Raw genomic sequence first — 16,244 nt, 5'->3', positions numbered from 1 at the left:
CATATATAGGGCCTTTCACATCAAAGTAGTTTGACAAGTTTACTATGTCTCAAAGTACCAACTTATATAACAATAATCTAGCAGCAGTAAAAAAGTTAGATTCATGCATATATACTAATGTGAAAAAATATATAGTACTAATTTGAAAACTAATAGCTGCAAAAACAAATGTGCTAAAGATAATTTAAAAAGTATTGACCAACTTCTCTTTCCAGTAAGAAGTAGACTTACTTCTCACTATTCCTCCCATTAAGTACAACTAAAACCCCTGTATATCATGTGTAAAACAAATATAAAAAGATTCTTATATTTGGTGGAGAGAAGGCAGAATAGCTACATACCCTAAGACCCAAGTGATGACATGGTGGTGAGTCTCTGATTTCTTTTTGCCTTGTACATTCTGGCAATCCAGAAATGCCAAAGGGCACAGAAGAAAAAAAAGAAGGGCCCATCAAAAACTTATTCTGTCTAGCTTTTCTAAAGAAACAGAAAAGGGGCAGCCCAGCAAGACAGGAAACTTATAAGCAGTAACTTTTTTACTCCAACCAAACATCATAGAATAAAACCTGTGGTCTCAACTCCCACTCATACGAGCATAACCTAAGTGGAAACTTTAGACTTCTGCCCTAGTCAGGTTTTAATGAAGCTCCCTACTGCCGCTTCTCATTCCCTGATGGTGTCAGAGAAGGCCAAGTAGGGATCCAAGACTGTCATCCCCACTGGAAAGTAATGACGTCCTCTATGGGTGTTAGCAGAGACCATCTCAGAGGGGGCTTCCATTTCCAACACCCACTCAGGAGTAATGAGACACCCTTCTCTCTCCCTGATGGTGTGTTGTCAGAGGAGACCAAGTAGAGAATCAGGATTTTTACCACTGTCTACTGGTCAGAAGACTGCCTTCCTCTGTAGTATCAGTGAACGTAATAGGGAGAATAGTAGCAAGGTACTCTTATCTGGGGTATTATCAGTGGAGGCCTAGTTGAGACCTGGAGCTCCCACACTTACACAGTAGTGATGAGGAGTCCCTCTCTGCCCCCATCAGGTATCAGTGCAGGTAGAGTGCCAGATAAAACAAGTTTAAACAAGATCCAATAAATAAATAAATAAGATCCAGAATCTTATTATCCCTAAAATAAGGTTTCAATAAAAAATTATTGATTAGATAAAAAACCAGGAAGATCTCAAATTGAATCAAAAAAGACAATAAATGCCAATACTAAGATAATAGAGATGTTAAAATTATCTGACAAATGTTTTAAAATAAACATTACAAAGAGCCATTTCAAACATACTAGAAACAAAAGAAAAAGAAAGAACATCTTAACCAAAAAAAGAAAGAAAAAGAAAGAGAATACATAAAGTACCAAACGGAAATTTTAGAATTGAAAAATACATAAAAACAACAAAAATCAATAGTTGGGCTCAAGAGCAGATGGAAGGGATAGAGGAAAGAACTGGTAAACTAGAAAATAGAATAATAGAAGTTCCTCAGACTGAACAAGAAAGAGAAATTTGTCTGAAAAAAGAAAGGAGCAGACAATTCAGTGATGTGTGGAACTGTAACATATGATCTAATGTTTCAGACCTATATGAAACATAAGATCTGAGATCTTATGTCTCAGATCATAAGGAAAGATAAAAGGTCTGAAAAAGTATGCAAAGAAATAATGCCCAAAAACTTCACAAATTTGCCAAAAGGCATGAATCTACAGATTTAAGAAACTGAGAAAAATCCTGAGCAGGATAAATTAAAAAAAATGGATGTGAAGATACAACATAGTCAAATACTAAAAACTGGAACAAAGAAATAAAATCTTAAAACCAGCAAAAAAAAAAAAAAAAAAAATTAACACCTCACAGGGGGAAAATGTACAAAATGACAGCAGAGTTCTCATTAGAGACAGAGAAGGCTGGTTGGAAGTAGTACAACATTTACATTTTTCAAGTGCTGAAAGAACTGTTACCTCAGAATCCTATAACCAGAGAAAATATTTCTCTGGAATGAAGGGAAATGAAGACATACTCAGATGAGGAAAAACTAAGAGAATTTGTTGCCAGCAGACCTACAGTAAAGAATGGTTAAAAAAGGATGTTCTCCAAAATAAAGAAAATGATATAAGAAGGACATGTGAAGCATCAGAAAGGAAGAAAAAATATAATAAAGAAAAACATGTGCTTCTCTTATGAACATGGTATTATCATTCATTGTGAAATGCGATTATGTATTCATATTCTGTCATGCCTCAGAAATATAATGGTTTGACTTCACCGTGTATCTTACAAAGAGGGCTTCTTCAACTTCATATATCAACCTCTGCTAGCTTCCAACTTTCTTCTGCAGCTTTTTCACCTCTCTCAGCCTTCACAGAATTGAAGAGAGTTATGGCCTTTTCTGGATTGGGCTTTGGCTTAAGGTAATGTCATGGCTGGTTTCATTTTTAACACAGACTACTAAAACCTTCTCCGTATCAGCAATGAGGCTATTTTGTTTCTTATCATTTGTATGTTCACTGGAGTAGTGCTTTTAATTCCATTCAAGAACTTTTCCTTTGCATTTACGACTTGGCTGTTTGGCACAAAAGGCCTCAATTTCAGCCTATCTCAGCTTTCAACATGCCTTTCTTGCTAAGCTTAATTATTTCTAGGTTTTGATTTAGAGCAAGAGATGTTAGACCCTTCCTTTCACTCAAACATTTAGAGGTCATTGTAGGGTTATTTTCAATATTGGTATGTCTCAGGGAATAGAGAGGCCCAAGGAGAGGGAGAGAGATAGGGAAATGGCCAATTGGTGGAGCAGTTAAAACACATAAAACATTTATCAATTAAGTTCTTTGTCTTATAAGGGTGTGGTTTGTGCTGCCTCAAAGCAATTACAACTGTAATATCAAAGATTACTGGTCACAGATCACCATAACAAATATAATAATAATGCAAATTTTAAAATACTGTGAGAATTAGTAAAATGTGACTGAGGGACACAAAGTGAGCTCATGCTGTTGGAAAAATGATGCCAATAAGCTTTGCTTGATATAGGTTGCTGCAAACCTTTATTTTGCAAAAAGTGCAACAAAGTGAGGTACAACACCACGAATGAAGTTCCTCTGCCCCTAAATTGGAAACACAGATAATCACATATGCAGGATTAAAACATACTCAAGCAGAAACTTCCTTAAGAACCAGTGCCAGGGTAGGAAAATATAGACTGTAATTGATAAATTACTGAGGGGCAGGTATGGATAATCTGAGAGTTAAACATTCCAGGGAGATTAAGTCATGGAGAGCAGAGACTTGTCTTTTGTGAGTTTTACCTCCAGGAGGTAAGTCAAGTTCTCACAGTAAGTTTCTGAGAAAAATTCTCTTGTACTTCTGGCAGGGGAAAGGAAAGGATATTTTGAGATATGCCAGAGCAATTTTTTGTGTGTGTGTTGCTTCCTGTAGCTATAGTTTCTTTTCTTTTCTTTTTTTTATTATTAAATCATAGCTGTGTACATTAATGCGATCATGGGTCACCATACACTGGTTTTATAGACTATTTGACACATTTTCATCACATTGGTTAACATAGGCTTCCTGGCATTTTCTTAGTTATTGTGTTAAGACATTTACATTCTACATTTACTAAATTTCACATATACCCTTGTAAGATGCACCGCAGGTGTAATCCCACCAATCACTCTCCCTCCGCCCACCTCCCCCCTCCCTCCCCTCCCTTTCCCCTTTCCCCCTATTCTTATAACTGGGTTATAGCTTTCATGTGAAAGCCATAAATTAGTTTCATAGTAGGGCTGAGTACATTGGATACTTTTTCTTCCATTCTTGAGATACTTTACTAAGAAGAATATGTAAACATGAAAGAGGTAGAGCGCCAGCTCCATCCATGTAAACATGAAAGAGGTAGAGCAATTTGTTCTTAATAAGAAGAAGCCAGGAGAAACTAGTTAACCAGAGCCTAACCTCTTCGAGTTTTGTCAGAGCCTAATAGACCCAGGGGAAGGGAAATACCAACTTCAGCTAGCTTTAATCTTCCACGTGTCAGAAGGGAAGTGCCCGACGCTAGCATACTCAAGCCATCTTGTACCAATTAAGGTGGGAGAGAAAACATAGAAAAGCTTGTGAAGTTTACGGTTCAAATGCATAAGTTCATTAAGAGACTGAGTCGTAATCATAGGACTATAGAACACTTTCTCTCCCCACACCTTTACCGCCACATTACCAAAGGCCTATTTTTTTTTCTTTTTATCTTTGGCCCAGTTCCTTTTAAACAGTACATAGTGTCCAACTATCAAGAAAAAATTACAAGGCATACTAAAAGGCAAAAAACACAGTTTGAAGAGAGTGAGCACCAGAACTAGATGTAGCAGAGATGCTGGAATTACCGACACGGAATGATTAAAATGTGAAGGCCTCTATGGATCTTTGGATAAAACACATAGCTGCAAAAGCAGATAGACAATGTAGGCAAAGATATGGAAAGTCCAAGAAAGAGCCACAAAGCAACGCCAGAGATGAAAAATCAACAATATTGTAACAGAACTAAAGAATGCCTCTGATAGGGTTATGTGCAGACTAGACACAGCCGAGAAAAGTGCTTCTGAGCTTGAGGATATCTAAAAAACCCTCCAAAGCTGAAAAGAAAGAGATCACAGACTGAAAAAAACAACATAATATTCTAAGAACTTTGGAATACCTACAAAAGGAGTAACATAAGTGTAAGGAAAATACCTGAGGAGAAGAAAGGGAGAAAGAAACAGAAGAAATACCTGAAACAAGCATGGCTAAGAACATCCCCAAATTAACATCACACGTGAAACCCCAGATTCAGGAAATTCAGAAAAGACTAAGGAGGAATAAACAACAAGAAAGTTGTACCTAGCCATATAATTTTAAAACCACAGAAAATTGAAGGTGATCAGAAATCATGAAAGAAGCCAAAGGAAAAGATTACCTATAGAAGAGCAAAGATAAGTATATCACCTTCTCCTCAGAGACTATGCAAGCAAGAAGAGAGCTTGGTGAAGTGCTTAAGGTGTGAGAATGTGGTGACACCACAGCATTCTAGCCCAGGCACCAGGTAAGACCCTGTCTCAAAACAGATAAACAAATTAAAAAAATAAAGTGTTACTTTGCCTAACAGTTGCAATCAGTGTAACCTGGCTTATTGTACCCTCAATGAATCCCCAACAATAAAAAAGAATAAAAAAAAGAAGGAAAAAAAAATAAAGTGTTGAGAGGAAAAAACCCACCAATCTAGAATTCTGTACCCTATGAATTTATCTTTCAAAAGTGAAGGAGAAATAAGGAGTTTTTTTGACAAACAAAAATTGAGAAAATTTGTTGCCAATAGTCCTGCCTTTTCGTCAGCAAAATGGAGGAAAATGCATTCTGCCCAGAGAAGGGAGTAGGCAAGATTGTGGAAAACACGGTATGTGACATCTTCAACCCTGGGGTCATGGACCAGTACTGACAGGTACACAGCCTGTTAGGAGGTGGGCTGCAGTGCTCCCCCCATTCTCCCACCCCCTGACCTTTAAAAAAATGGAAAAAATTGTCTTCCATGAAATTTAGGAACTGCACAGCAGGAGGTGAGTGGCGGGCAATCAAGCAAAGCAGCTTCATCTGTATTTTCCTCGGCCACTCACTATCACTGGCATCACTGGTGATGTTCTGACTCCCCTCTCCAGACTCCTCCTCCATGTCATGGAAAAGCTGTCTTCCATGAAACCAGTGCCTGGTGCCAAAAAGTTTGGGGACTGCTGTGACAGAGAACAAGGGCAGTGGGAATCCCCAGTGCTGTGATGAATGGAAATTCCTGGATGACAGATGTGTACCAGGGGTGAGGCGTACCCAGTCCAGAGTAGAGCAGGAGGACAGAGAGCTCCAAGGAGACAAATTTGATAGAATATTTCGCACGACTGATTTTTTTTTTTTCTTGAAAGAGATTTACACTTTGGAAGAATCTGGAGATGAATTAGTGATAAGTTTATTTTTTAAGAAGTTGGTAAAGGATTAAAAAATAAAAACCAATACAATAAATTGGTGCAGATAAAATGTTTAAAAATTTAGATAAATTAACATAAAAGGGAACATGGCTCAGCAGTGGGTAGTATTTATGCGGCTATAGTAAATTATTGAAACTCTGGCTATTTAGCTCAAACTGTACTGTGGTATAACTAGACAGAGAAGATGAGTGGAGGGGAAGACGTGCATGTACACATCCTGACCTCTCTTTGAGTAAATTAATGTCTAAACCTGAGAAATCAGAGATGACATAAATGTGGTGCTAAGAAGTTTGGAGAAAAATAGTAAAATAAATAAATAACAGAGTTGAAAAGTGACTGCCTTTGGGAAGTAGGAGTTGGTAAAGGGCCGAGAACTGTTGTTTTCCATGAGGCTAACTCATGAAACTATTTTTAAAACCATGTACATGTATACCTTGGAGACATATAAAATAAAATAATCAGTGAAGAAATGGATAAGAGCAATCACATTTCTGTTAAGCCCCAAAGCTGATTTCTTTTTTTTTTTTTTTTTTTAGGATTAGAAATTTCTCTTTGGTCAGGAACTGGTAACCAAATGCTGATTTGTTTAGCACACAGCCTGGTGATTAATAGTTAAAAAAAAAATACAGTAAGTGATTAGAATGATTCTAAAATTTTAGTATGTTTATTTTAAACTATTATTTCTTAAACTATAATAGGCATGTCTGGAAAAGATGAGAAAGTTATTAGCTTGTTAGAGACAAATAATTGAAGTTGAGATTGTGCTTCCCCTCTATATGAAAACTATGCTTTATTCTGTAACATCTAGAAATTTACCTGAACAGAAGCGCGTCATCTGTTAGAAATTTTGGCAAGTTGGAGTCTCTTAACGCTCTTATTAATACCACATCTTCACTTAGGTCTGGGTTTTCTCTTTTTAAAGATCTAAAGTCAAAGGAATATTTTAGGTAATATTGCAAGAACATTGGATTGAACGTGATTTTCTAAATCTGTGAGTCAGGGATTCTGTGGAGGGCATCCTTATGCCCCCAGGATTCCTGCTGGTAGGAGAGGATTGTTTCCCTTTGTGTGCTCAGTGTCTATCTCCATAAGAGCACACTGACAGGTTCTACGCTGGCTGCACAGCCTTGAGAAGAATGACAAGGACATCTGCTCAACACCACCTTGCCCTTATTAATCCATACTTCTTCAACCTAAATTTATAGTCCCCTAAATACATCATGTTGACTCATATCACTGTGATTTTTTTCTCTCTGCCCGGACTTGCTCTTTGCCTGCTCTTGTTTCCCCCTTCAAAACCCAGAACAGCTACTTCCTTCTCTAGAAAGCTCCTCTGTCCTCTGTCCCCCTCCTCAGAGAACCCCGGGCTCAGCCCATCACTGCCCTCACCACGCTGAACCACAGATGACTGACTGTGCATTTCCCGGTCTCCCCCACCAGATGTAGCTGTGCTCTTTCAGTGCAAGAGGATCTGAACTTCTTAGTATCTCTAGTCCTCACATGGCCATCCTGTAAAGAGGAGACATGCTGACTCTGTGAAGTTAAAAGAAAGAACAGAGGGTGGTGAAGGGCGGGGAGATCTGTGTAGTGTTCCGTGATACAGAAGCCAGGCAGAAGTGGTGCTAACCCCTAGCCAGGCAGAAGGAGCCCTGGATGTGCAGAAACCAAGCCAGTGAGTCATGGCCTGAGAGAAAATAAATGCAGGTTCCCTCAGAGGATCTGCACTAGTTGGGGATATCAGGTATAGTAGTTTCAAGAAGTTATAAAGAGAAATGTTGGAATCTGAAAAGAGAAAAGACTCTTGCTTTAGTGGAAGCTAGAAACAAATTGAGTCTTGGATCACACTATAAATACGGAGGTGAAGTCTAAGACAAAAGCTGAACTGAAAACCAAAGGATGAAGCTTCTTTTAACTTTTGAGACTTTGGCAACATCGTATGGCCGACCTTACTGCACATGTGTAAGTGTCTGTCATCCTACCTTATGGTGGTAAAAGGCTTTTTACACTAACACCTAATGTGTGGGTTGCATGTAGGGAAAGTGAAAGTCAGCCAAAGCCTCGTTAGGGGTCAGGACCATTCTGAGGGCATCCATGTTAGGGCCTGCTGTGAAGCACTGTAACGGGCTGAGGGGAGAGAGCCCATTTCACTTTGTCATGGGAGTGTCAGGCAAGAATAGTGACAACAGCAGCAGCTAATATTTATTAATCACTTACTATGTACCAAACATTGCTCCAACAATCTTCTAGGAGTTACCTACATAATGCATTTGATTACCTAGTTTGGAATTTCCCTCTTGACCACTTTGGTTTCTTACCCGGCCATAACGAGGACAGACTTCACAGCTCTCATGCCAAAGTCGTAGTGATCCTGCTGCGAGAGCTGTTCACTGCACAGTTTATACATCTGAGTCATTTTTCTTGCTAAGATTTTACTAGATTCAAATCCTTCAGAATATAGAATTACCTACAATGGAACAATATAATGTAATGCTTATTATATTGTATGAATAAAAATATATTAACATAATTCCAACATATTCAAAATCTACTTTAGGCATTATACTTTTCCAAGTTATTCTATCATTTAACAGAGAAATGTAAAAATTGCAGGGAAAAAGATTTTTTTGTACTGCCTGCTGGAATGCAGAGCACATACAGGGTTACCTAGGCACCGATTCTATAGAAAGTGCCAAAAAATGTATACACATTTTAAAAAATGTTATCTATGCATTACTTTTCAAAGTTGAATTGAAGGTACCGTTACTGGTCAAGTGTACCTAGACATTCCACGCACATCCATTTTACCTGTAATTCATATACTTTTTGGGAATGTTCCAATAAGATCTCTTAAATTGAACATGCATTTTGTTTTGCACCCCTAGTGTTTTCCCCCTATAGATGAAGTTGTGGCTTTTGTGATGTTTGGTTCAAGGAGAAGCAGAGCCCAGTGTTTGAAAATGTTCTCATCATAAAGGCCGGATGGTATTATAAGGCCAGAGTACAAAAGCAAGAATTGAGCTTCTCTGATCTGACAGTAATGCCACCCTGGTGGACAGTATCAGTGATCGCCGTTTGCTTTTTTAGGTTCCTAGGAGGCAAGGGAGGCTATGCAAGGAGGCAAAGCCTCTCCTCTGCCCTTGTTCTGACAAGTTTCTGCATCCTTAGTTAAATTACTCAGATGATGTCTAGTGTTTTTGACAGTGGAGGCGAGAGTGGACCTTTCCTCTATCCATAGTCTGCCTGATACAATTCAATTGATCCCAGAAGCAGAATTGAAATTATGTAGATATTTCTTATTTGTTGTCTATTTTGCTTATTGCTCTATCCTACTGATTAGCAGAGTGCTCTGCATGCAGTAGGCGGTTACAAATATTTACTGATGGCAGAACTTGGTTCATTTAGACTCTAACATTAATAGGGAGAACACTCAGAAGACCGGATTTCAAAATTTTCCATTTCATTATTGAGTAACATAACAATAGGACAAAGCATGAGATGTGAACAATGTGCCAGACTGGCTATACCTGGCTTTCTTCCTACTAGTTTGGGACACTGGGCAAGTTATTTATTGTCCCTGTTCCCAGAGAATGTCAAGGGTAAAGACACCACCTGCCTTAACTGTCCCCCTGCATGGGGTGCTGGAGGACCCATGAGATGCTGTGAGAATTAAATTAATATAAATTGTCTTTTTTCTAATGATAGGATTTGGCGTGGTTTACTCTATCCGAAACAAATGTTTTTACTTCATATAGAAAAATATTTAAAATTAGCTGTTATCAAAAACATTTATTAGCCAAAAGGGTTATCTGTGCCTTCTGAGAAATTCCATTCTAAAACAGGCAGGATCTTATGTTATGAAATGCAGCACTGAGCACAATGGCAATCTGGAGCCCAGGATGTGCCTTATATTTTGGTCTTGGTGTTCACACAAATAAATCGATGTGTCATCATTCACTGAACTGCACACTTATGAACTGTGCACTTTACCATATATAAGTTATACTTGAGCAAAAAACACCATGGAAAATATGTGCAAAATTTAGCCAGGTGCAGTGGTGTACATCTGTAGGAGGCTGAGGCAGGAGGGTCATGTGAGCCCAGGAGTTTAAGTCGATTGTAAGACTCCATCTCTTAAAAAAACTCAACAAAAGCTGGCCGGGCACAGTGGCTCATGCCTGTAATCCTAGCACTCTGGGAGGCCAAGGTGGGCGGATTGCCTGAGCTCACAGGTTCGAGACCAGGCTGAGCCAGAGCAAGACCTCGTCTGTAAAAAATAGCCAGGCATTGTGGTGCACGCCTGTGGTCCTAGCTACTTGGGAGGCTGAGGCAAGAGAATTACTTAAGCTCAAGAGTTTGAGGTTGCTATGAGGTACGATGCCATGGCATTCTACTGAGGGCAACAAAGTGAGACTCTGTCTCAAAAACAAATAAACAAACAAAAAAACTTAACAAAAACTAAGAAAATAAAAAATGTAAAATTCAAATACATATGATTCTCAGTATTTCAATTGTTAGCTACTTAAAGCCAGTTTGAATAGAAAGATTCTTAGGTAGATACAGAAAAAACAAAAACAATCACAAATAATTTATAGATATTTACTATATTTGATTAAGTTGATACAAATTTACCAATCCATCTGTGCTCACCATCTTAATGATTAGTACTGCTTCTACTCAACATCACTTGGCTTTAATAAAAATGTGCAAAGAGAAGTGAGAATAATGCTTCCCTTCCCTTCCCTTAATTAGAACTAATCAAGACATTTTAATTCCTAGAGATGAATTGATCAACCTCAATGAACTTGTTAACTAACTCCAGTGATTCTTTCTAGTTTTAGGAGCCTATTATATTATAGATACCAGCCTGGGCGTTATGGATATAGTAATAGTGACAAACACACACACAGAAGGAAATGTGCTACCTGATAACAATCACATCTACATGTAAGAGCAAACAATCATTGTAACCTTTATTAGGGTGGGGAATCTTCCTACCTTTATAGAATCAAATGGTAAATAAAAGAAACAACCTTGTGCTTTTGCTGCTTTATAAAGTGAAGCTTACCTCTGCAATCAAGGCATAATTTGGAACCATCATTGCAAATGGTCTAAATAGGGCTTTTAAATTATCTGGCAATTCAGTTCTGCCTGCATATCCAGGATTCATTGTGATGAAGGCGGCACAAGTCATAACCAACTTTATTTCCCGCCCCTCAAACATGAATCTAGAGAGCTGTTCAAGAGAAAGTGTAAGTTAATACTCCTCCAGACATTAGTAAATTCTTTCACATAATTATTACTTAGGAACATGACTCACATAAAGGAACATTGAGGCAAAGACTGCTGAATCTTGCTGTTGGACAACAGAGAATGTTCCTCTTCTGAGTGTCCTGCCCACTTCCAATCTCTTCTGGGTGCAATGTTTCCTTCCTCCTGACCCTACCTTGACCAAATTGTCTCTTCCTTCCTGGCTCAGTCCTAAAATCTTCTAGGCCTCAGCATCTTTTGCTGATCCTCTGCAGTTCACCTGGGACTTAATGACCAGTAAATCTCCACTCCCACTTTCTGGTATTCCCCGCACAATCCCAGTCTACACTCACTCCTTGGGTGGTTAAGTCCCCACTGTCACTGTCTTTGGCATTGCTCCTTCACTTTTACTGAATTGCGAATGCCCTTGAGCACCTGCTGCAGGGGAAGCACTAGGCTAGGCGTGGAGGCACAGAGCTGAGGAAGACTCAATCTCTAACCCTCAAAAAGCCGCTGTTGGAATTAGCCTGGAAACCCTGAGTGCACAGTGCAGGAGATGCTACAGTGGAGGTGTGTGCGAAGCCCATGGCAGGAGCGGGGAGCCTGTGTGAGACCTGAAGCATGAAGGGGAACATTTAAGGTTCATAAACAGAGGCAGCCACTCCACAAAAGGAACGGAAACAAGAAACAACATTGCACGTTTCAGGCAAGAATGGCAATTCCGTTTGCTGAAGGGGAAAGTTCCACAGAGAAAGTGTAGTGAGGCCAGTCTTGTACACTATGCTAAGGAATTTAGATTTTTCCCCATGGTTGGAGGGAAACAGAGAAGACTTTTGACCAGAGTGAGTGATAGGGTCAAAGGGCAGTGAAGGGGTTGGACAAACTATGGACAGGAAGACCAGTAAGGAAACGTCACTAGGGTGATGACAGCCAGAATTCCCTAAAGGTGTAAGTGGGGAAGAGAGACATCTAGCTGAAAAAAATCATAGGACTTAGTGATGGGTTAGATTCTGGGATTGATAGTGTGATAGCAGGGGGTCAAATCTGAGGAGAATTCTAGCTTTTTATTTAGGCCACTGGATGAGGTATTATTAACAGAAATGAAAAATATAGAGGAAGACCAGGATGGAGCTGGGCAAGCCATCACAGCCTGGAGGAGAGAATGCTGGGCAGTGCAACCAGAGACAGGTCCTGCTGCTGCTAACTGCCCGCATGTGTTAGAAATCTCCCCATTTCTACTCTTTAGTATCTTCATCTGTATATTCTACTCCAACTGTCTCCTCTGGTCATTGGCATCTTGAGGACAAAGCTGGTCAATCTCAGATGCTCTCCTACCTTCTTCTGCCCTCACAGTGCTACCCTGTAGCTGTTCATGTCTCAGTCCTCCCTCTATTCTCTCTGGTCTCTGCCTCCTTATTCCCCACACTTTGCTGTCAGCCAACTGCTCAACACACTGATGATGACTTATAAGTTAGGCTACATCTTGAGGTCCTTGTATTTAATATAGGCCTTCCCAGAGTATGTGGGAGGCAGGAGGAGGGGGTACAGATGAAGGAGCTCAGACTTTGGGGTCCCATAGATTTCATACATAGTGTGTATCTTGGTTCTATAGTGTCTATGGAAATGTTTTTATCTTCTTTTGAATCTTTTTAACCTGTAACCTGGGGATAATAACATATGCTTTTCACAGGTTTGCTGTAAAGTTGTAAGCATATGCAACAATGACTTGTACAATCTAGCAGCTCATCAAAGTCCAATTTGTGCTTTTTGTTTTATATTTTGCTTTTTTTCCAATATGATAATCCTCCAAATATTTAACTCTTAATCAGGGCACTTCCTAATGAGCCAGCTCCTGCTCTTGGAGCTGCAGCTGAATTCATTATTAATGGATCTGGGGAGGTCTGGGGCGCTTCTGAAAGGGGCCAAGGAAGTAGTACTGGCCCCTGAGGGGCTTGGGGCAGTGGCTGTTCTGGTTTGTAAAGGCTGAACGCCAGTGTTGGCCATTGCTGAACAAATCTCAGAAGGTCTTAACAGAATTGTAGGGATTGGTCCCGTCTTTCACTGCCATCAGCTTCTGAATATCCTTTCTCCAGGGACATGCTTTTTTTTTTTTTTTTGTAGAGACAGAGTCTCACTTTATGGCCCTCTGTAGAGTGCTGTGGCCTCACACAGCTCACAGCAACCTCCAACTCCTGGGCTTAAGCGATTCTCCTGCCTCAGCCTCCCGAGTAGCTGGGACTACAGGCGCCTGCCACAATGCCCGGCTATTTTTTGGTTGCAGTTTGGCCGGGGCCGGGTTTGAACCCGCCACCCTCGGTATATGGGGCCGGCACCCTACCAACTGAGCCACAGGCGCTGCCCGACATGCTTATCTTAAATTTCCAGTCCAGTGAGTTCTGGAGAGCCAAGCTTCCTTAGCGTGCCCCAGGACTCCTCCTTGATTTTCCCACCAGCAGTAGGTGGAACCTGGGGGCCACAATAAAGGCATTGGAGCTGCAAGAACTAATGTTAGGAAAACTAACAAAGAAGTAAATGTCAAAGGGCAAGAACAAGAGAGGTAGGGAGAAAATGGGAGGTGGCGTGCAGAGGGACAGGGTGTGTGCGTGCGTGACTGCATGTGTGTGACTGTGTATGTGTGTGTGTCTTTCAGGCTGGGAAGAACAGTGTTCCTTGAAGGCAGGAACTGAGTCTCACAATTTCTATCCCCAGGGCCAGCACAGCACAGGGACACATACTTCTTTCTCTGTGTTGCTTAGATGAGGAACTAAATCACCCAAGTGAGTCCTGTTGGTGTAGAGCCCAACAATTACACTGAACACATGAACTAGACAGGCTAAAGTTAATTAGCACTGTCCTTTTAAAAATGCAACATTGCCAGTTCAGTTGCCCATTGCCTTACTTTTGCAGCTTTGGCGTTTCTAATGGTAATGAGTTGCTGTGCAATGACTGACAAAACTTCTATGTCGATGCGATTAAATTCATCAAAGCAGCACCAGGCCCCTGACTGTGCCAATCCACTGAAGAAGCGGCCCATCATCTGAAATCAAAGCAGAGCCATTTAGTTTTGTATTCACCAAGAAACTCCTTCTAAAGTTAAATTTTGAGTTGAACTATTTATTAAAGAGAAAAGAGGTAGCATTTGCAAATAAGCAATAGTTTTATGTGAATACTGGGCTCTGTCTTTTTGCCTTTCTGTGATTTTTTTAATTTTATTTTTTTATTGTCTTTTGTACATAGATCATAAATACATTTATGCCCATTTCAGTGTGTTGATTATTTGTACAGATTGGAGTGCTTACATCATACTAATCAGCATAGCTTTCATCTCATTTACCCATTTATAGCATTAGGACATTTGTGTTCTACACATGATAGAATTTGAATCTAATTTTACTTTTAAGTGAAATGACGATCTGACCAATTTTCCTTCATTTCCATAACCTCCACTTATCTACCTCTGCAAATTCTTGACAAGCTCTCAAAGAATCTAACACATGGAACAGACAAACGTAAGGGATTAAAAAACTGAATAAAAAGGACTAATGGAAACTTTCATCGTCTTTAGGAGGCAGATGGTAGACAGCACACGGATGAGCAGAAGGCACAGCTGCACAGGTGAAGCCAGGGTCCTTACCTTTTATGGCAGGACCCTCATGGTGGAGGACAATGAAGATGTACTTGTGGCATCTAAAGTGTAGAATTTCTTTTCTTTTCTTAAATTTCAGATTGTTATGAGGGCACAAATGTTTAGGTTACATTGCTTTCATTTCTAAGGTAAAGTTCAAGTTGTAGTTGAGCCCTTCACTGAGGGGGTGTGTTGAACACCCTCACATTGTGCACATTAGGTGAGATCCCACCAATCACTCGCCCTACTCCTCTCCCCTCTCCACTAGGACTATACTTGTGTTTGTTTTTCATGTGGGCGTGTAGTTGTTTATATATTGGTTTTACATTAGTATTGAGTACATTGGATAAAAAGTGTAGAATTTCTTTAAGGACTTGCTAAACATTCATACAAATATTGTCTATGTCTAATAAAGTCTATGTCTTTAAAAATGGAGCTAACGGTTTCTCTGTTTCAAGGTGGTCGACGGAGCATACACTGCTACTTCTCCTTCTTCTCTCATTCCCACAAATAACAGAAAGAAAACAAAGCTGTTATGTTTATGTGTATACCTGTCCCCGCCCGATAAAAACGTACTGGCAAGGGAAATGAAGGAAGGAAGTTTTGGAAAAAAAATTGCTGAAAGATGGAGAGTACATGGAAAAAGATTGCCCAGCTTCTCTGAGAAGGAAAACTTGCAGCCCCAAATTATGAGGGAAGAATTCCCTTCAGTGAGGCCTCTAAGAAACACCAAACTCAGCATCAATACATGCACAACATCAATATATGCATGCAAGGGAAACAGATACAGGCCCGTGGGCCATCTTTGGGAAGTAGTCAAAGATCAACAGTTTGATAAGGTCGATCAGGTTTATAGGTCCCTCTTTTTTTTCTGTCCTTCCTTCTTGCTAAGCCTAGGTAGAGCAAACAACGGATCTTGAGATTTTAGTGCTGATTTGGCTAGAACAAAGGACTCCCTTATAGACAAAGGGGTAGATCTGCCTTGAGGCAATGTTAGGAGATATTGGAAGAAGGAATTAGTCTTGGAAGATAAGAAAAATCAGACAGGGAGAGAAACATGATTCTAGGCTTCCACTTAAGTCACTGAGATTCAAAAATAATAAATGAAAGACCACTCCATCCAAAAGTGAAACCCAGTGGAGTGTACTATTTTAGAAGAAAAATCTTTTTTATTTGGCATTTAATGGGGACTTCTGGTTTTCTGGCTGTTCCAGGCCCACACACTCTATGGGGAAGGAAGCCTATTGCCCACACATCCTAAATCCCCACAGAGCTCTTTCATTTAAGAAAGGAGCATTTTGGGGAAACGAACTGTTCACACTAATCAAGTTAGTTTTTCATCCATACTAATAATACTTATAAACCAATAAGTG

The 16,244-nt window shown here is 39.9% G+C and overlaps 1 protein-coding gene across 1 annotated transcript in view; it reads right to left on the bottom strand.

The window, feature by feature from the left end:
- DNAH6 (dynein axonemal heavy chain 6) overlaps positions 1–16,244 on the bottom strand; it is a 381,781-nt gene that overhangs the window by 175,059 nt on the left and 190,478 nt on the right. Inside the window, exons 30-33 of the mRNA XM_053587707.1 lie at positions 14,146–14,283; positions 11,065–11,232; positions 8,315–8,463; positions 6,816–6,923 (exon numbers count right to left, since the gene is read on the bottom strand). Of these exons, the coding sequence (XP_053443682.1) occupies positions 6,816–6,923; positions 8,315–8,463; positions 11,065–11,232; positions 14,146–14,283 (563 nt within the window). The remainder of the gene's footprint in view (positions 1–6,815; positions 6,924–8,314; positions 8,464–11,064; positions 11,233–14,145; positions 14,284–16,244) is intronic.

This window comes from Nycticebus coucang, chromosome 4, assembly GCF_027406575.1.
Source record: "Nycticebus coucang isolate mNycCou1 chromosome 4, mNycCou1.pri, whole genome shotgun sequence".
Classification (NCBI taxonomy): domain Eukaryota; kingdom Metazoa; phylum Chordata; class Mammalia; order Primates; family Lorisidae; genus Nycticebus; species Nycticebus coucang.
Note: the sequence above shows the minus strand (reverse complement) of the source record. Positions and strands in the feature narration are given on the sequence as shown.